Source organism: Amblyomma mixtum, chromosome 9, assembly GCF_055824585.1.
Source record: "Amblyomma mixtum isolate Tamu chromosome 9, ASM5582458v1, whole genome shotgun sequence".
NCBI lineage: Eukaryota > Metazoa > Arthropoda > Arachnida > Ixodida > Ixodidae > Amblyomma > Amblyomma mixtum.
This window is the reverse complement of record NC_143020.1, coordinates 73,133,134-73,154,975: the sequence shown is the minus strand read 5'-3', so window position 1 is coordinate 73,154,975 and position 21,842 is coordinate 73,133,134. Positions and strand designations below refer to the sequence as shown.

Genomic DNA, 21,842 nt, shown 5'->3' with positions numbered 1-21,842 from the left:
CCTCCCCTTTTCACCAGTTCCTTTTTTCCAGATTTTTTTAAGTTCCCTTTTTAGTAAATAGGTTTTTTTTATTACTTTATCATGTTACCATCGTAATCAGATAGCCGAACGCGGAACCTTAGATATCTCGTAAAAGTAAAGGCGCCAAAAAACCACACACACACACAAGACAAGAGAACGGGACAGAGCGCCACTCACAACTAGTTTATTTTTAACACCACAGATACATATATACACAACGACAGCGCCTGCGCAAAAAACAAAATTACGCATCAATGCGATAACGACTGCTCAAAAAACTTTCTTTCCGCCTGATAGAGAGATACGGAAGTTTCGCTAACACACGCACTGCCTTTTTTACAGATATAAAACGCTTCAATCAGTTCTCTGGCTGTAATATTGCTGCTTCTGGGAAGGATCCGCACGGATGAAAAGCATGGCTCACAAGAGCGTGAAGGGCAGGATCTTATATGTTTCGGCAAATTTGGGCCCTCTTTATTTTGTTCAACGTTTCGTTCATGTTCCCTGATTCGCTCATTCACGCAGCGTCCTGTCTGTCTGTCCTTGCCAGAAGCAGCAATATTAAAGCCAGAGAACTGATTGAAGCGTTTTATATCTGTAAAAAAGGCAGTACGTGTGTTAGCGAAACTTCCGTATCTCTCTATCAGGCGGAAACAAAGGTTTTTGAGCAGTCGTTATCGCATTGATGCGTAATTTTGTTCTTTGCGCAGGCGCTGGCGTTGTGTATATATGTATCTGTGGTGTGAAAAATAAACTAGTGAGTGGCGCTCTGTCCCGTTCTCTTGTCTTGTGTGTGTGTGTGTGGTTTTTTGGCGCCTTTACTTTTACAATGAATTACCAACTACCCCAGCAAGAAGCTCTCTTAGTTATCTCGCAGAGCTGGCTCCATTTAGTCTTAGCTTGTTGGGCATGAGATTAAATGCAGGGTGGTGCCTCGCGTATTAGTTGCGCGTCCGCCGTCTCTCAGTTTCTACCTTCGTCCTGTGTACGAAGCCGCGCATGTTGTTTTTCTTGCTTTGACAAAGCCTGTCTTAGATTCAAAGTTCGGATGTCACCTTGCGGTGGCTGTCTGTAGGCGCCGCTGCGCAATTGTTCTCCAGTGCTTCGACACACCATTGAAATTGCTCTGCTTGAGCGTTGCGAACGCTATCAGGGCCTGGCCGTCGAATATGCCGACGAACAAACAAAAAATGTTAGCGTTTTAACGTAGCTAAACCAAGCAGACATGCGAAAGCATGTGCTTAGAATGGTTCGCTCATGGTTTTCTTTTTCTGGGTCGTCGGCACGTCTGGCAACAATATCAGGCTACGGTTAAGCTCTGACCGAGATTCACATAATCTTATCTGTTCGCGCCGAGATAGAAGTTGAGGAAGACGACGATGTGTCCTGCACAGCGCGAGTGTGTGCTGTTTAACACGAGGCGTGGTCGGCTTCAGCAATAGCATAATACGAGGTCTGTTAGAAAAGTATCCGACCTTTGGCCGAAGAAAAAAAATAGCATAACTGGAGCGTCGGAAACCTAATTACCTTCAAAGTAGTCTCCTTGGGACTCCACACACTTCTCCCAGATGTCCTGCCACTGTTGGAAGTATTCCGAAAAGGCCTTTTTCGGAATGGAGTTTAGCTCAGCTGTCGTTGCAGCCATAATGTCCTCTCTTGTCTGAAATTGCGCTCCTTTCAATGGCCTCTTGATTTTCGGAAGCAACCAGAAGTCGCAGGGGGCCATATCAAGAGAGTAAGGAGTCTGCCGAACAACAGGAGTCTGGTTTTTCGCCAAAAAATCTGAATCAAATGCGAGGAATGTGCAGGAGCATTGTCATGATGGATGCGCCAATTTCCTGTTGACCTCAACTCCGGTCTCCTGCGCCGCACAGCATCGCGTAGGCGACGGACAACACCCCTGTAGTACACTTTGGTTATTGTTTGACCCTGGGGCGTGCGTACTCGTGGTGTGCCACACAGCGAGAGTTCAAGAAAGTAGTCAGCATCACTTTGACGTTGCTGAGCATTTGGCAGGCCTTCTTTGGTCTTGGGGACGTGGAATGCTTCTACTGTGACGACTGGGATTTGGTTTCCGGGTCGTACCCGTACACCCAAGACTCGTCACCAGTGATTATGGTGTTGATGAAGTCGGGGTCACTGTTTATGGAATCCAGCGGGGCCTGTGAGACTTGAACACGAAGCTGGTTGTGCTCCACCGTGAGCAGCTTCGGCGCGAATTTCGCCGCAACTCTCTTCATGGCCAAATCTTCGGTGATAATAGAATGTGCAGAAAAACTACTGATGTTCACCTCTTCCGCAATTCATCGGATAGTCACACGACGGTCCCGCATCACCAGAGCGTTCACTTCGGCAATGACCTGGCCATTTCGGCATGTTGATGGCCGACTGGAGCGTGGCTCGCTCTCCACCGATGTGCGGCCATCTTTAAACCAGTTGTACTATTGCTTAATTTGTGTGCTGCTCTAAGCATCATCACCGAAAACCGTCTCAATATTCCGAATGGTTTCCGCTTGGCTGTCGCCCCGTTTCTGGCAAAATTTGATGCATTAGCGCTACTCCTGTAGTACCGCCATTTTGCTTGCACTAAAAAACCGACGAGAGCACTGCGCACTACCTCACTCAAACGCTGCCTCCCAGCGACTGACGCTATCGGCAGGCGGGAAAAAACTCGTGCATGCGCACGACGGTTCAAAGTCTGCTGGTGCAAGCGCGCTTGTTTCATATTCGTCAGGTGTTCGCAAAAAAAAATAAGGTTCGATACTTTTCTAACAGACCTCGTACACTACAGTGCAGTCGCCAGCGAAGCTGATCTGGTCGCCCCACCGCTGGTTTGAAACCCAGTCGCGGCAATATATATTTTATTTCTGCATGGGCTGTTGCTATGCTAGGTTTTGCCAAGGTCACCTTCAAGGTCAAGCTTCACACAAACTCGGGTAGCCGGTTAGACCTGGTGAAGTAATGCTTTCGCACAAAAAAGTGTTGTCACCCACCCGTTGCAGGGCAGCTCGTTTAACAGTTACGCCGCTTCCTTGACCACTGCGTGTCAGTTCTTTTACCTTCCCTTCCTTTTAAAGATGTTAATTCGCAATCTTTTTCATACTTCAATATTTTTATTTCCGATTTTCATGCAACATACTAAGCAGGGTGTACTAATCAAGTTTAGTATACACAGCAAATAGAAAACGTTATTGTTTAGCTAAAGGCCTGTGACGTGCAGTGTGTAATTTCTCACAATAAATTTAAAGAACAATAAAAAATATTACGTAGCCATCGAAGGCTCACAACCGAGCGGTTATAATCGAATCTCATTTCAAATTCGCTATCCTTGCAAAAAGTTATAAGTGAGACTTTCGGCATATAATCAATTGAGTTCTTTAGTCTCCCAACCAAACCTTTCAGGTCAAGTGCTGGAACGAAGGCAGTGGCTGCCAGTATGCCACCGCTGCTTCAGGGATCGCCCAGCATTTCCTGCAGGAATGCGAACACCACTCCGTCTGTTGCCCGAAGTGCTCGGCCACCGTTCTTTGCAGAGACGTGTGCGCGCATCTCCGATCGGCGTCGTGCAGCACTTCGACATCCGTGGCATCCGAAAGCAAATTTCCACTGGCTCACGCGGAGGAGGCAGCATCGTTGACTTCTTTCAAAGCAGCCTTTGGAAGGCAGGCGGGTGAAATCACAGCTTGTCTTAGGTCAATGGCTGTTGATATTAGCACACATGGAGACAGATTAAGTCATACCTCTGATGGCATAAACATGCTGAAGGAGACACTGCGTCAAGAACTAATGTCTTTAAAGCGACAGAAGCACGAAGAAACAACGTCCTCCGACGCTGAACTCATATAATGTTTAGCCACCTGCAGGGAGAATGTTAACACTTCTTTGAGAACTATAATAAGCGCAGAAAGAAAAGTGAGCGATAAATTGAGCCCGGATCGCAGCCGGCATTGAACAAGTCAAGGCTGAATTGCAGGAAAGCGTCCCAAAAACATTGCAACCCGTCCCCGATGTGCGTAGAGAGTGTTCAGTACAGCTGGCGATGTGCGAGTTTCTTGTAGGGGCCTGAAGTCGCTTCAAGGCAAGGCGATGACAGTTGGCTGGGCCGAGTATGAATGCGAGAAGGTGTACCTTCGCGGCTACTGCATGTCTCCTGAAGTGCACATCTCCAAAGTCCATGGAAATCTGTTCGTAAGCGTGAAGTACACCCTGCACAAGGGCGACATGGACGACGTTGTTAGGTGGCCTTTCGATCACACCATCAAGTTCAGCGTCATTCGTCCGGGAGGGGGCGCTGAGTGTGTGCTGGAAGTTAAACCAGATCCACATAATCCAGATAATCAAAAGCCAAGCACATCGAGCAACCAGTCTATTCACTTTCATGCACCTTTTGTCCTCACACGTGGCATCCGTCACGGGTACGTACCCAATGGCCAGCTGCGCATGAAGTTTGAGCTGCTGCCTTGAATCACTTTTAAGCGCGGACACGGGCCACCCCTTAGAATTTCGTCAGTGAACGCCCTTGTATGCTGCATTAATTTTTTTTTCAATTTTCTGGGGATTAACTTCACGTCACGTAGAAATTCATCGAAAAACAATAGTATGAAGGAGCTGATTAACAATTCCTCACAAAACATCTCCTAATTTTCTCGACTCCTGATCCTCGGTTGTCCCCAACCGTGATATGTGAAGTATAAATGACTAAATAAACAAGGGAGTAATTACTCATTGGCATCCACCCGAGCGCAGCCATACAAACCTAAGAAACCTTGGGGGATACCCTAAACATTTGTCCAAATAAATAAACAAATGTTATCTCCCGTCTCGCTGCGAATGTTGCGTGTTTCTTGAGACAGTTTGATGAAGCAATAGTGACCGCTTATTGCAAACATTACTGAATATCTTCTTCTATCCGAAAAAAAATAAACGCCTATCTTCGTTTGCGATGTACATGCACAATCGAATTTTTATTTCCATCAAATATAATAGTTGCGGCTTTATCATAATCTTGTGAAGTATCTATTTACATGGCACAAAGAGGGATTGCTTTGACGCCTTAATTTGGTTTGGTTTTGTAGGGTTTAACGTCCCAAAGCGACTAAGGCTATGAGAGACGCCGTAGTGGAGGGCTCCGGAAATTTCGACCACCTGGGGTTCTTTAACGTGCACTGACATCGCACAGCACACGGGCCTCTAGAATTTCTCCTCCAAAGAAATTCTAGCCGCCGCGGCCGGGATCGAACCCGCGTCTTTTGAGCCAGCAGCCGAGCACCATAGCCACTGAGCCACCGCGGCGGCTTGACGCCTTAATTAGAAACAGTTAAGAGGTGCCGAATGATATAAAAGGCACACAGTTTGTTTGTTTTTATTTCCGTATAACATGAGTTGATTCAGTCAGGATCAGCGCAAGTCTGCCAAAGTACAGCAGCTTCATCTGAGCTTTTATTTATTATTTATTATTTATTTATTTAGGAATACTGCAGACTCCTTCTGGAGTCCAAGCAGGAGTGGGAAACACATGAATTATACCAAAAATACATGAATAATACCAAAAAAACACATGAATAATACCAAAAATACAAAATGAAGTCAAAGAAAAAAGTCATACATTCAAACCAACGCAGCAATGAATTCCACTTCGTCAGGAGAATCGAGAACATTCTGAGGCAGCTTATTCCAGTCGGACACAGTAGTAGGAAAATAGGAATATTTAATTGAATCGATGCAAGCCTGGTATTCTTTTAAGATTTTCCCGTGGTTAGACCGTGTGTTAGCTCGAGGTGCAGGGGTAAGGTAGAGAGTCTTGTTTATTTTTGTCTTATTATTGTACAGGAGGTGCAAGAACTTAAGCCTGTATTCTGTGCGTCTCGATTTGAGGGTCTGAAGATCCAAGAGATTAATCATGTGTGTTACGCTATCTGTTCGTCTGTAGCGGTTGCAAATAAAACGGACGGCCATTCTCTGTACCTTTTCCAACTTATCTATATTTGTTTTGGTGTAGGGGTCCCATATGCATGACGCATACTCCAAAATCGGTCTAACCAAGGATTTGTATGCAGTGAGCTTCACCTCTGTTGGGGCTGTCGCCAATTTTCTTCGAATCCCCCATAAGGCCTTACGTGCGGTACAACATATGTTGTCAGTATGTTTGTTCCAGGTTAAAGTTGATGTTATTGTGACTCCTAGATATTTTACAGCTGATACTTCGTTAATTACATCCCCGCCAATATTGTATGTGTGAGCTAATGTTTGCTTCTTGTTTGAGACACGAAGAACAGAGCATTTTTTTATGTTCAGAGCCATTTCCCACTTTTCGCACCAGGTGTAAATATTGCCAAGATTCGCGTTCAGGAGTTCTTGATCGTGTGGTGACCTGACCGTTGTGTACACAACACAATCGTCCGTTAAAAGTTCAACTACTATTCCAGGGTCTATCTCGGTAACAATATCATTGATATAAATAAGGAACAAAACCGGGCCCAGGACAGACCCCTGGGGTACACCTGATGTCACTGGAAGGCTATCTGAAGAACTATTATTTACGTTAACCTACTGTGCGCGGTTGTCAAGATAGGCTTTTATAAAGTCAATAAGTATTCTGTTTATTCCAAAGTTATAAAGCTTTTGTATCAGTTTATTGTGTGGCACCTTATCAAACGCCTTGGCAAAGTACAGGAACACTGCATCGATTTGACCTCTGTCATTAATTGCAAGAAAAAAGTCATGGCAGGTAGTAATCAACTGTGTGATGGTGGAGAGCCCGCGCCGAAACCCATGCTGGGCATCTGACAATAAGCGGTTTTCTTCCAAATATTGAACTAGTTCTCTGCAAATTATGTGTTCCAATAGCTTCGAACTAACTGAAGTTAAGGAAATGGGGCGGTAATTGGATACCGTTTTACGATCACTGGATTTGAAAATAGGGACAACACGCGCGTTTTTCCAGTCGGCAGGCAGTGCTGAGCTTGACAACGAAGCAGTAAAGATTGCGTGCAAGTAGTGCGATATCCACTCTGCGTAACGGTGCAGAAATGCTGTAGGAATATTGTCTGGCCCCACTGCTTTTTTCACGTCCAAGTTTAAGAGTAAATTAAAAATACCTTCTCGAGTCACAACTACGTCGCGCATTGTCGACTGGAACTCCTCGGGTGCAAAACCAATGCTCTGGTCTTTAGGCGCGAACACTGAGTGGAAATACTTGTTAAATTCATTGGCTACACATGTAGAATCTGTAATTTGTATGCCATTAACACATAAAGAAATTTCATTTGACCTGTTGTCATTTATAAATCTCCAAAGTTTTGCCGGTGCCTGTTGGAGAAAGTTTCCGAGGGTAACGGAAAAGAAGTTGTCTTTAGCTTGCTTTATCCTATTCCTGAGCTCATTTCGTAAGCTTCTAATGACAGCTAGTGGCCGAGAAGGCATTCGCCTGAGTCGTTTTAGCTTCCGCTTCATATGTATAATATCTCTTGTAATCCATGGATTATGTCTTTTCTTTTTGAGCTTCTTCGGAACAAACCGTTCCAGACATTCGAAGCATATTGTTTTAAACCTGGACCATAACATATTCACGTCCTCGTGGGTCTCAAAGCCCCGGTAATGTGTCTCTAGGTAGTCAAGAATACTCACATCATCTGCTCTATTAAAGTCTTTAACAATAACAGGTGAATTATTGCTTTCAGACCTACTTTGGAGATGAAAAGTTGCCGATACTAGTTCATGGTCAGACACACCACTCATAACATCAACATGAGTACAGGAAATAGCAGGACTAACGAACAACAAATCTAAAGTGTACCGCGATAAATGTGTGATTCGTGTAGGCGCGCGAACAACCTGGGTGAGGTCACATGAAAAAGCAACGCTTAGAAGCAAGTTGGAATGTTTTAAATCGCCACCCGATACTGTCATACTTAGCCAGTCAATATGAGGCAAGTTGAAATCACCACCTATAATCAACTTTGTATGAACTCCCCTGAAACGCTGCACATAATCACAAAACTGCTCAAGAAAAAGAATATCCGCGTTAGGTGGGCGATACACAACACCGATAACAACAGTATTACCAAAAACTTCTACCTTGGAGAACAAGCTTTCATGTCCAGGGATGCCATCGAGTGGTGTCAGATTTATGGAGTTCTTTACAATAATAGCCACTCCTCCCCCACGAGACGGCCGGTCACGCCGTAATATTTTGTACAAAGGTGGTACAACATCACTGTCCGGTACATCGTTATGTAACCATGTTTCAGTTAACAACATAACATGGGGATCAAGATCGTAAAGTAAACCTTCAATATCTGTTGTTTTGCTAATGACACTGCGCGCGTTCAAAGACACCAATCGCATAGACTTTGTATCCGTGGGCTGTCACTTCGGTGCCATGTCGGCGATTTTTTTCTGCTTACGGTCTCTATGTTTATTCACTTTTGGAACATCGGCATCGTTGTCACTTGACGCATCTACGATTTGGTCCTCAAAGTTGGCGAGTTTTCGACGCTCATTCTTTTCTTCGTCCCACACGTAAACATCGTTCCCGATAACGAGCTTATCGCGCCTGAGATGAGCTGTTTCCGTAGTACTATCAACTGTCGACCATAGCAACTTCCTTATTTTCCGTATTCGAGGCGTGTAGTCATCGGACAAGGACACGTTTTTGCCTTTTAACTTCTTCGCATTACTAAACAGCAGTATTTTTTCAGAGAAGTCATATAGCCTCAAAATCACTGGCCTTGTTTTGTCCGCTGTTTTCTGCCCAATTCGGTGAATTCGCTCGAGACTGGTCACATTGACTGCCAGCGTTTTTTGGAAGATTCCCGTTAATACTGCCTCCATAAGAGACTCCGTTGTCTCTGTTTCTTGCTCCTTCACGCCGTATACAATCAAATTATTCCGACGGCTGTAACTGTCAAGGTAATCAATTCTACGTGTCGTCGCAGCAATTTCCCCACGAAGCAAACCAACTGACCGTTCACACTCTTCCACTTTTTGGGCTGTTTGCACTAGGGATCCAATACTGGCTTCAATTGAGCTCAACCATTTGTTGGTGTCCAAAATGTGGGCATCAAGTTTTTTTCCAATTGCTTTGATTTCTGCCGCTGAAGCTATCTGGTTCTCAAGAATAGCGGCCAGTTGATCTTGCGTCGAGGGGCCAGGATTCAATTCTACATCTCCACTCAAGAGGAGACGAATTAAGCACAAAGACTCAAAGCACCCCGCAACGCATTCACACAACACTTGTGGGCAAGGCAGCACAATAAGGCACAATGAATCACTCTTAAATTCACACACTGCACGTTTAGCACTAACCTGCACAGAGATGACCAGGAAGTTTAGATGCGGCTGCATCGTCCGGCTGCTGCCTTGCCCACTGGAACAGAAATTTTGGTGGGCGGTGCTCGAAGGTTCCGTGACTGTCAGTGTGTACGTTGTTACTTTTATGTACGTTGTATCTTCGAGGATTTTCTCCCCTAGCGGACGAATACAGCAGCGTCGCTCTCCCCACAGAAGGCATTCTTTGGACGAGGTAGTCTTCCACGCCGGAGTTCTTTCTGGACAATCACCCGTGTTGCCCACGGCGGGCAAGGGGACATCGCGGCCGTTTGAAGCTACGCATTACTGATCCTTTGTGATTACTTGGATAAGTGTGCTCTCGTCCCAGCGTGAAGACTCGCAGTTGGCTTCGTGTCGCGTATACATTGTTTTAAATGCCCACTATTTCACAATGCATTACTTCATTATACTGCATTACACTTCGCCATGTTATCGGTGCAGTGACCTGTCGTGGTCGAGGCATTCCTCTTCCTCCTATGTTATACGAAGATCACGTGTGGTGGAACAAAATTCTTGAGGTCAATTTGTTCTTGGTTCCTGGGAACTCAGCACTTCTTCCTATTCGAGGCACTTTTCATGGTTTTTGACGTCTCATTATCACTAATACAGAACAGCTCCGTGCCCACTTTGTTCTCTCGCGTAACAGCGAGTCATTTTTCGAAGGCGATGGTTTTTGTTTCCTCTAGCGATAAAGTTGGAGCGATAGTTCTTCGTCTTATCACCTTTGGAGGCTGATTAACCTTAGTCCGGTAGCCACCTTTTGTACCAACGCAGACTCCATGCCCCGTAGTGCTAAGAGGCATTGTGGCGTCTGTTAGCTGGAGTTAAAAGCGCACTCATTGTTTAGTGAAAGAAACAATGCAGACAAAATCCATGTTTACTGAAAAGAAGTAACAGCTCTGTTGGAAGACGGCACAGAGAACGAGACAGACACCTGCGCTGTCTCGTTCTGAGTCCCGTCTTCAAAAAACCCTGTTACTTCTTTTCCGTCATCATGTACCAACCATCCTGTATTATCACTCTTCTAAAAACCATTTTGGTCAAATATTGAGCGGAATCCTCCAAGGTGGAGTAGATTTGTAATAAGGGAAGAATTACTCATTGACGTCCAACCCGGAGCGACTGCTCCGGTGAAGCCGTGGTCCCGGGTTCGAACCGCGGACCAGGACGAATTTTTCTTTAAGAACGAAGTTTCTGAGAAACCTGCATAGCTTTCCTTTGTAGCCATATGGCTGTGCTGAGATGGACGTTAATGCGTAATTACTCCCGTATTATAAAAACCATTTCGTAACACGAAATTTTATTTCTTGTCATTGGAAATTTTCCGTGCACAAAGATGCCAAATTTACCCCAACCCCATGCTAAATCCCATATATAATACAAAAAATGGAGCGCCTTTACTCTGTCTTTAAAAATATCAACTTAACCAGGGGAATAGAATTGTTCCCCTCTCTGTTCTTATATAGCACATGAACCTTGGTGCTTGAAAGAACGCTTAACAGGGACTGGTGATGGAATGCGGGGTGCGGTATAGAAGCTACGGCTTCAGGAATTCGACTGTTTCTATGTGTGAAGTGCAAAACAATAGAAAAATGTGCTCGTGTGGCAAAAAAAAAAGTTTCCAAAGTTGTGGTGATGACCTACACTAAGAAAGGGATAAGAGGATGTAGTAATGAAATGGTAGTGCAGTGAATCGGGATGGAGCACTTCATGGAAAGATCACAGGCGTATGAGTTGTCTGTGTTGTGTTAGACAAGGAAACGTTAGATTTCATGCCTGTGATATCTGCGGTCAATAGAGGGTAAAAGGAACTGTGTTATTCTGAACTCCCTGTAAGGAGAACCAGATTGATCATCGAGGAAAAGAACTGAGGAAAACAAGTGCTGCATATGATTCCTTGATTCGCTCATCAACTTATCGCACAGTCCGTTGAGAAGCATTAAGGTCATAGATTTTCTTTTCTCTTTTTGTTTTGGTTCCGGTTTACAGTGCATATGCTAACGAACGAGGAGCAAGCATACGGCGTTACAAAACACCTAAGGCCGGCTCCCTTTTTGGAAATAACAGCAAATCCAAAAGCATTTGACATCTGCGGATTGATAATAAAAAAGATCGAAATAGAATGAAAGTACTATTTACAAAATGACCAACTCTAAAGTACAATCGCCTCCGCGGTGGCTCAGTGGTTATGGTGCTCGGCTGCTGACCCGAAAGACGCGGGTTCGATCCTGGCCGCGGCGGTTGAATTTCTTTGGAGGAGAAATTCTAGAGGCCCGTGTACTGTGCGATGACGGTGCACGTTAAAGAACCCCAGGTGGTCGAAATTTCCGGAGCCCTCCACTATGGCGTCTCTCATAGCCTTAGTCGCTTTGGGACGTTAAACCCCATAAACCAACCATCTAAAGTACAATCTAGCAGAACTTTTTGCTGGGCTAGTTGGTCCATTCTGATATTGGCGAAAACAGCGCGAAAGAAGAAGCCCGAAGGCGAAACGAGGAAGTGATTCGCCTCGTTTCGCCTTCGGGCTTCTTCTTTCGCGCTGTTTTCACCAATATCTTAAAGTACAATCCTTTGTTATATATTTAAGTGCAACGCAACAATGCATGCAAGTACCATGGCATGCTGCAGAAGAAGCATATCATGTACAAGTCTTTTATAGCTGTGGTCGCCTCTGCTTTCCATCGCCGGAAAAGTTGCTAGGGGGTAAGCACTGAGAACTCGCGGAATAAGAAACGTGAACTTCTGGTGGATATAATCTGTTCGAGACTTGAAAACATGGAAGCTAACTGTTCGACAGATGTAAACTGTAGGGCAGAGGAGATATACGTTTTCAAATCTTTAGTGACTCCTTTTCATTACATTCTTTATGTATGCAGCCATTTTTTTTTAATTTTCTGTATATCGGGCGCTCCTATCCCGTTCGTCTACGGAGGCGGGCCGATTAGCTCCCGCGGCCGATAGCGGGTATACAGATTAGCGGGCCGATAGCAGCTTGCGAATTGGGCTTGATTACGCTGTCTCGTTCCACTTAAAGGCCAAGCTGGAGCGTCCTCCATCTTTGTTTAGCTCACCCCGTCTGCCCACTGACGGCGAGCGAAGCGGATTCGGTCGCTTTTTAGGCCGACCAGGGCGGAAAGCGGCACGGTAATAGCGAGGCCGATTGGTCCAGGACCGAGTGCCGCCGCCGGAAAAATTCCTCGGGGACAAATATAGCGGCGCCCTTCGAAGCAGGACCCCTCGCTTAGAACTGAATTCGTCGCCGTTGCTGCTTTTTAAGACGAAAGCATTTAATGGCTCGTACTCCCGTCCGTCCGTCCGTGTTACATCCAGCCACTGGGGTGACTTATCGACGATGACGGGTGTCCGCAGAGATATGTGATACAGTTACTGCGTTATTTCCTTTTCTCAAATACAATTTTCCTAAAACTCACGAAATTAAATGGCTGATCTCACCCATGATTTGCACATATGTCCACCTGCGATCAATTGATCAAGCCTAAAAGCCGCCGCGGTGGCTCAGCGGTTATGGGGCTCGCGGCTGCTGACCCAAAGCGCACGGGTTCGATCCCGGTCGCGGTGGTCGCATTTCGATGCAGGCGAAATTCCAGAGGCCCATGTACTGAGCGATGTCAGTGCACGTTAACGAACACCCGCCTGTTTTTCCCGAGCAGCCGAGCTCTCGCTCTGAAACTCCTCGCATTGAAGTTGTTGTATTAAGCTGCTTTCATTGAGCCCTCGTATAGTACATGCCGCATTAAGGAAAGTATTAGTTGATAACCGGTTACAAAAGATCGCATTTTTTGCTGGAGTACAGCGTAGCTTTCCTTTTGAGATGGAACTGCTATCGTCCATACTACTTCCGGAACACGTAGTTCAATTGACCATGAAAAAAGCTGGCCTACGCTGAAATGGTAGCCATCTACACAGGCCTCTCTGCGAAAGGTGAACACCAGTTCGCGGGAAGAAGTGTCACATACAGTAATAAGTCAAACCATACGTATTATACACATCAGTTTTCCACTTCCGTTCAAAAACATCGCCCACTCCCTTTCCATTCGCCTGGGAGCCCGTGTGCGCCCGCTGTACCGCCTAGTTTCCCAAGCAGTACAAGTAATCGGCCAATATTGCAGATGGATGGTCTCACTCTGTTCCTTTGTAGGACCGGACTTTGCAAATACGTTTACAGTATTGGGCCGATTACTTCTGCTGTTTGGGTTATTATCTATGAGCTTCTATGAAAGTTTCGCGCTCAGTTTTTTACAGTCATCCTAGCGACGTGTGATCTCTAGTGAGCGGCGGTACATTTCGACGCGTGGCATTTCGCTGCTCCGCTGCACTCGCGAGGAGAGTCAGCCCGTGCGGTCGCGATTGTCGCCTAGACGACCGCCACGAAGAAGATAAGAGCGCGCTCCGAAGGGGCGGAAAAAGCAGTTCCCAATGCGACCGGCGCAGCGGACGCATACGTGGTGAACGATGCCTCCCTCAAGCCAACAGTACACGCTGGTGGGATTCACCCCAGAGCTCGACTGGAGGCCCCTGACTTTCCTCAAGCCTGTTCCAGCCAACCGTGTATGCAGTGCTTGCGGCCTGGTGCGAAAGCGGACCGCGTTGCTGCCCTGCATGCACGTGCTGTGCGAGTGTTGCTACGGGCAGTGCAGCCAGGACGGGTCGAACGAGTGTCCTCTGGACGGCAACCACTTCGAGAGGGAGGACGTCGGTTTGTTGGACTTCACTGCGGACGACCTGCTGAGAAGAGAGGTAATTACGGGAATGCGCTTTCTTTGTTGCTTTTCGTTTGCGCCTTGCGATCTGCCGCGCAATATTTCCCGCATGCCTACGCATTTCGTATGAATCGGTGGACGTAATCACACTGTAATCCAATGAAAGAGCCCTGTAAAATGTTCTTATCTTTGCGGAGCCCCTTTATCGGAGTAATGTTGCGCTGGGCGGGCGTGGTATCCGTACAATAATGCCGCTGCTGTGGCTCAGTGGCTACGGCGCCCGGCCGCTGATCCGAAAGACGCGGGTTCGATACCGGCCGCGGACGTCGAATTTTCATTTCGGCGAATTCTAAAGACCCCTGTACTCTGCGATGTCAGTGCTCGTTAAGGAACCCCAGGTGGTATTAATTTCGGGAGCCCTTCAGTACGGCGTCTCTCATTGCCTCAGACGCTTTTGGACGTTAAACCTCCATAAACCAGACACCATGCCAGTAAATTATAGATGCCACAGAAGCGGAAAAATTCGAAATCCTAGCCACCTTATGCAGTATCTCAGCTACAAAAATATGTGCGCGGCTATGCTAACTGCAGGGCTAGAGCCGCTGTGGGAGATATGTTGCACTTCAAGGCCCTTATATAATGATAGGAAAACTTCTCAGTCTCCGCTGCTTTCGAGTGCTGCATATTGGAGAGCTCCGGAGGAAACTCGGTGGTATCGAACTTTTCGTCGTAAACTCGGAAGTCTCGATGATGATTGACGCATGGAATTACGGTTCTAGCTTAGGCTGTGCCTCGACCGTAGACCTATCCACAAGCTAAAGCTCGGTTTAACCACTGAGCCTGCTCCGGAAATAGATACCATACCGAGATTCCGAACAAATATCCCATGTTTTCCAATTTACCTTTCCACGATGGGAAAATGTGTTAATAGATATCTCATTACTTTATCACGTTTCCAAAGTAATCCGGTAACCAAAAGCGGACACATAGTTATCTCGCACTGCTGCCTGTGCTTAGTGTTTCCATGGTTAGCATGTGATTAAATTTAGGGTGGAGCCTTCCGTTCCAGTCGCGTACGGCCGACGTCTGCATGTCTCTACCTTCGCCGCATATGCATAGCAGGGTATCGTGCTTTGCTTCGACTGAAAAACCGCCTCTTAGATTTCAAGTTCGCATGCCGTTCTACCGCGGGTGCCTGAATCCGCCGCTGCGAAGTTGTCCTTCCGCTCCTCGATGCAGCCTATAGAGTTCAGTGCTGGAGCGTCGCCAAAGCTATCAGGGGCAGGCCGTCGTAATCTTCGCTGGACACAACAGTGGGACCTCTCACCTGTTGCCGGGCTGCTCCGAGATAAGTTACGCGCCTTTCTCGGACAAAATGTGTCAGTTCACGGTTACATTATCATCCTCTCAAAAATTTGTGACGATTGGTGAGGCAAACGTTATTTAATCTGTACGACAACAATATTTTTGTCCGTGATTTCCGTACGATATAGTGATTAAGGTACACGATGCAGATTCAGTATACACAGAAAATTTAAAATGTGATTGCAATGGTAAATGTTGGTGACGACCAACGTTTAATTTCTCAAAATCAATTACAGGAAAAATAATGAAAAATATTCCACAGCCATCAAAGCCCCACAACCGAGCGGTTATTTTTGACTCACCCTAGAGAACGTCACTACTCCCTCGCCACATAGTCGCAACATATCTCAAGGTGGCTGATTTTGCATCCTTGCAGGTCAAGTGCTGGAATGAAGGTAGTGGCTGCGAGTATGCCACCGCTGCTTCAGGGATCGTCCGGCATTTCCAGCTGGAATGTGAACACCACTCCGTCCGTTGTCCCAAGTGCTCGGCCACCGTTCTTTGCAGAGACGTGTGCACGCATCTCCGGTCGGCCTCTTGTAACACTTTGACGCCTGTCGCACCCGAAACCAAAGTTCCACCCGCTCACGCGGAGGAGGCAGCATCGTTGACTTCTTTCAGAGGAGCCTTCGAAAGGCAGGCGGGTGAAATCACAGCATATCTGAGGCCGATGGCTGTCGATATCAGCACGCATGGGGACCGATTAAGCGAAATCTCTCATGGCATAAACACACTCAAGGAGACACTGCGTCAAGAACTAACGTCTTTGACAAGACAGACCCATGACGAAATGGCGTCGTCCAACCCTGAACTGAAACAATGCATTGCGACATGCAGCGATACAGTAAACACTTGTTTGAAAACCATAAAAAGCGCAGAAAAAAAATTCAACGATAAAATGAGCGGAACTCGAGACGACTTAATGTCGCAGATTTCAGCTAGTATTGAACAAATCAAGGCTGAATTGAAGGACACCGTACAAAAAGCGTTGCAACCCGTTCTCAATGCGCATCGACTGAGCGCACTACAAAAGACGCACTGCGAATTTTTTGTAAATGGAGTGAAATCGCTTAAAGACGAGGTGGTGCAGAAAGGCATGTTTGACTATTACAGCGAGAAGGTGTACGTTCGCGGCTGCTGCATCTCTCCTGGAGTCTTGTTCTGGCGTTTCAGTGCATCTGTAGTGCTGCAGTTGAAGTACACCCTGCACAAGGGCGACATGGACGACAAAATCCAGTGGCCTTTCAAGCACAAAGTCAGGATGAGCGTAATTCATCCGAGAGGAAGGAAAGACATTGTGCCGGGAATTGAACCAATTCCATTTCGTCCATGCAATCAAAAGCCAACGACATCAAGCAACGAGACTTGTTTCAATTTTGGTCCCATTCAACTCCAAGATCTCATCCGTGACGGGTACGTAGATAACGATCAGCTTCGGATAAAGTTCGAATTGCTGCCTTGAACCAAACTTGAGCGCGGACACCGTCCATCCCTTACAACTTTGTGTCTTTGAACGCCCTTGCATGCTCCATTTCTTTCTTCAGTTCTTTATGGACTAACTTGACGTTAGTAAGAAATTCCTCTGAAAACACTGATATGGAGACTCCTTTCGAAACAGCTCTGATTAGAAACACTGCACAAAAATAGCTCCTAATTTTGTTCTATTTCTGACCCTCAGATATGTCTCCCACTGTGAAATGTAAAAATAACTAAATAAACAAATGTTATTTTCTGTCTGGCTGCGAATGCGCGGTATTTCTCGAAACATCTTCGGAAAACGATATTAACCGTATATTGCGTCTTTTTCTGATTATATCCATTTTCTACGAAAAAAAAAGCCTTGGCCTCATTTGCAATTTATTTACGAAGTACAATCTTTATATGCCGAGCCGCCAAGGTGGCTCAGTGGTTATCGCGCTCGGCTGCTGACCCGAAAGACCCGCGTTCTATCCCGGCCACGGCGGTCGTATTTCGATGGAGGCTAAATTCTTGAACGCCGCGTACTGTGCGATGTCAGTGGACGTTAAAGAACCCCATTTGGTGGAAATTTCCGGAGCCCTTCACTACTGCGTCTCGCATAGATTGAGTTGCTTTGGGACGTTAAGCCCCCATGAACCTCTATAGGCGCGACGACAATGGTTGCGACTTTGTCATAAGTTTGTTAACTACCACCTACTTGTATAATACAAGCAGATACACTTTTGACACCTTAAATAGAAACACATGCAAGCTACGATGTATTCAAATTTAAAGAAAGTGTGTTTTTTCTCATTATCGTTTTTGAGTTGGGATCAGGGCAACTCTTTTAAAAATACAGCAGGCTCATTGCACCTGCTCTACACGCTGTATCTTCTGGTATTTCCCTCCGCATGCGGGTAAATACACCAGCGTTTTCCTGTTGCCGTTAAAAGGGCTTCTTTAGGCGAGCGCAGGAGGGTAGGCTTCCCCGCAGTAACTTTTAATAAACCAACAACTCTGCGGCCCACGGCCCGCAAATGGGCATCCCGGCCGTCGGAAGCTACGCATGCTGATCTTTCATGCTTACCTGGATGAGTATATGCCGCCGTCCCTGTTTGCAGCTTCGACTTTGATTTCAGGTTGCGTACACCTTGCTGTCACTGCACACTATATCGCAATTCATGACGATGTTCGACCGCGGTCTCCTGCCGTTCCTTTTTTTCCTCGCTTTAGAAGGGGACATTGCCATGCTATCCGGGAAGCGATCCGCCGCTGTCGAAACTGCTATCTTCACCCTTTGCAAACCATGCAGATATCATTTATGGCTGAACGAAATTTTTCAGGTCAATTTGTCCGTAATTCCTGGGAACTCGGCAACGGCGCTTTTGGTGGCTCATTTTTACCTCTGTCTATCGCTGATAGAAGAACAGCTTCGTGCACACTTTCTTCTCTCGCTTCCAAGCGTATCATTTCTCGCAGGCGATGAAGCTTAAGCAAAACTTCGACCAGCTTGGAACTAAGTGGTAGGTCCTGCCTTGAATAACACTCGACAGCCTACAGGGGCGACCTCTTTCAAATTAGATTTTGTAGACACCCCTGCATCATCATCATCATCATCAGCCTGACTGCGCCCACTGCAGGGCAAAGGCCTCTCCCATGTCTCTCCAATTAACGCTGCCCTTTGCCAGTCGCGGCCCCCGTATCCCCGCAAACTTGTTAATCTCATCCGCCCACGTAACTTTCTGCCGCCCGCTGCTACCCTTACCTTCTCTTTGAATCCAGTCGGCTACTCTTAACGACCGTTCGTTAACTTGCCTTCGCTTTACATGATCTGTCCGAGCCCATTTCTTCCTCTTGATTTCGACTAGGATGTCATTTATCCCCGTTTGTTCCCTCAACCACTCTGCACGCTTCCGATCTCTAAACGTTACACCTATCATTTTTCTTTCCATGACTCGCTGTGTTGTCCTTAACTTAAGCTGAACCCTCTTTGTTAGCCTCCACGTTTCTGCCCCTTAGGTGAGGTGAGTACCGGTAAGATGCCAGTAAGGTACCGACGCCCCTGCGCAGCTGCTTTATTTGCGTTCGACTGTGTGCAGAGTACCAGTCGCTTAGGTTGAAATACATCGCTGAATATTTGTACGGAGGTTTCTTCCGCAACAGTCTAGACTGATAACACTTCATAAAAAAATATTATATAAATTTATATTATTTCGGACCTTCAATTTAATCCAACCATGACACATAAAGCAAAATTGGTTAAATAAACCAATGCGATTTGTTTTCGTTGCTGCGGACTTTTTGCTTCTTGTTAAGGTTTGCTGAAGCAATATAAACGGATTATGTTATATGTTTCTTATTACTTTTCTTCTGTCACAACAAGTGTGGCGGCTCTCACCCACGACTTGAGCACCCGACCCAGTCTTTATTCCAAACTAAAACACTACTGTTGCGAATGTATTATTGTGCGGTTAAATATTAATCAGATGCATAATGCAACAGGGGCCAATTTTGTCACCACAGATAGAAACACTTCTAAAGCTACTCAAGACTAAGAATTAAAGCAAACAATTCGATATATTTCTTTCTGAAAGAATAAATCATCTTTGAGAGTCACAATAAGAGCAGGTCTCCTACAAGAGCAATAAAATCACTCACGTTTTTGTACATTTTGGATGTTCAAAAAGTTCTACCCATCGCTGATACAGACAGCAGCATTGCTCTCTTCCCACAAGAGCGAGAGGCATACCCAGCAGCCCAGATAATTGATCCAGTATTTGAAATGTATTTGCAAAGGCTGGGCCTACAAAGGACCAGAGTTAATCCATTCATTACCAACATTGGGGCGATTACCTATCATGCTCGGGTATATTGCTTGGAAAAACGCAGGAGGCTATGATTTCGAGCCGAAGACTCATGTGGCCCAAGGCGTTCGCAAGCAGAAATCGTGGCCGCTGGGAGCGACGTGCATTCCGTCCCTCATGCACGCTTGAGGGAGTGTGCTTGCGTCTTCGCGTACAGTCTCGCAGTTGGCTTCGAGTCTCAGGCTTTCACTGCACACTGCTGACAGATGGAGGACGAAAAACTGCGTCCTGCCATGCTTAGTTTCTTTGCTTTAAAGTACGACTTCGCATTGCTATCTGAATTACCCGCCGTCGTCGAGGCATGTGTCTTCCTTCTTTACCATGCACAGATCTTGCGTGGTTAACAAAATTCCTTTAACGAAATTTGAAATTTTAACGCGATAGCGTAAGAGTCCCGTTCAGCGGGGAACACGGCGTAGTTGGTGTCGTCGCCGGTGCGTGTGCAGAAGCCGGAGTAGTCGCCGGTGCATGTACCGGCACACATGGAGCTGTGGAATGAAAAGTGATTTAGAAAATTCGTAATTAGTATGTCGCAACATGAACAAAACGTCATTATGACATTTAGGTACATAAAGAAAATTATTTGCGATCAAAAGATATTGGGTAATTAGTCGGGATTATAACCTCTTACTGAAATACCCTATGCTCCTTGGTTTCGGTGACTTTCGGATTCCGTCATGCATGTCGTAACGAGCCTCTCTTTTCCCCTTCCCTCAGGCGCTCGATAGCTAACGAAGGGACTCGATTCTGGCAGTCTTGCTTCCGTGAGTGGCATAAGAGGGTTTTCTCACAGCTTCTGCCCTGACCGTTCGATCACGTTCCTACGTGGCACTCGCGCGAACACGGAACGAACTACGGCGATCCGCCGCTATGGTCGAGGGTGGCGCTGGTGAACACTCTCAAGGTTCGGTTACACTACACTAAATAGTACCGAAACCAGAAGATTGGATAGCCGTTCCCGTAGCTCAGTTAGTAGTGCACTGGACTCGAAATTTGGAGGTCGTAGATTCGGATCCTGCCGGCGGCATGTGTTTGTTATTTGTCTTCTCCGTTCTAATCGATTGTCTTTAAAATCTCTGTCATATTAATCTCGCACTGACGGACACCACAGATTAAAAAGAAAGGAAAAGACATTCCCTGTGCTCCTTGATTTCGGTGACTGCATGTTGGCTTCCGTAAAGTATTATGTTGGGAGTCAGACTGGTTACCTCTAGGCAATGGAGGCTCTTCTTTTTTTTTGCATGGAGGTAAGCCCACGCTGACAGACTTCTAGCCAGACTTAACCAGGTCTCATCCCGCACCCCGCCATGCACAGTCACACCAGCATCCAGCTCTCACTTTGCCCACACATCAGCATTCCGAAAGACACACGCATGCATCGAGGAAAGGAGGCCAGGAAGGAGGTCGATCCTGCGCAGCACCCCCCCCCCCCCCCTTCCTCCCCACACCACAGCACACTGCTCTTCTGAACAGAGACTTCTATGAAAGTGGTGGGTATGCGCGGGGATTTGTTATGCGGCTCTTCCACACGCTGAACAGTCCCATGAGCACTAAAAGATCACATGGGACATTGTAACCTTCCTCTGTAGGCAAAAATCTTACAGTGTAGGGCGTAATCTCAATGTCCTTTCGGAGATTCCGTTGAAGAACCCCCCCCCCCCCCCCGAAAAAAAACACAGCATTATGACATAACACAAAGCATCGATTAATATTTTATGGCTGCTAACAAAAGCGACAGTTTGCAGACCATGGCACAAAAGTCCCTTTTTCACGAAGTCACATTTTGTGCGGGTGGTCGCCGGTTGGGTAAGGGCAAGGCCCCTCTCCATGCACAACGTGGCTCAAGGGCCTCGCTTGCCGGCGGTGGCGGACGATAGGCGCGCGCGGCGAGAATGTCGCCTTGAATGCGCTTTGCCTCGGCGGCCAGCTCCTCCAAATCTCGGAATCGGCCGCCGCGCAGGTAAGCCGAAAAGGTCGGATGTGCCTGCCTGATCGTCCTTTCGACACGCTCCTCGTTCGAGGCTCTGGGCTCGGCGATTGAGAAAAGGTCTTCCATCGCACGAACATACTCTTGCAGCGACTC

The 21,842-nt window shown here is 46.5% G+C and overlaps 2 protein-coding genes across 2 annotated transcripts in view; both read left to right on the top strand.

Annotated features, from left to right (window-relative positions):
- LOC149329713 (uncharacterized) overlaps positions 1 to 21,842 on the top strand; it is a 190,173-nt gene that overhangs the window by 117,493 nt on the left and 50,838 nt on the right. The gene's annotated exons all lie outside the window — the stretch shown is intronic.
- LOC149329715 (uncharacterized) lies at positions 12,946 to 19,988 on the top strand. The gene is made up of 2 exons (XM_089560434.1): positions 12,946 to 14,109; positions 15,814 to 19,988. The coding sequence occupies exons 1-2, from the start codon at positions 13,825 to 13,827 to the stop codon at positions 16,897 to 16,899; spliced, it is 1,371 nt and encodes a 456-aa protein (XP_089416560.1). The 5' UTR covers positions 12,946 to 13,824; the 3' UTR covers positions 16,900 to 19,988.

Bases quoted from the DNA above. Each gene is read 5' to 3' on its own strand.
- LOC149329715 (XM_089560434.1), top strand. From the start codon at position 13,825: ATGCCTCCCTCAAGCCAACAGTACACGCTGGTGGGATTCACCCCAGAG. The intron at 14,110-15,813 runs GTAATTACGGGA...GCATCCTTGCAG, and splicing joins ACGACCTGCTGAGAAGAGAG to GTCAAGTGCTGGAATGAAGG.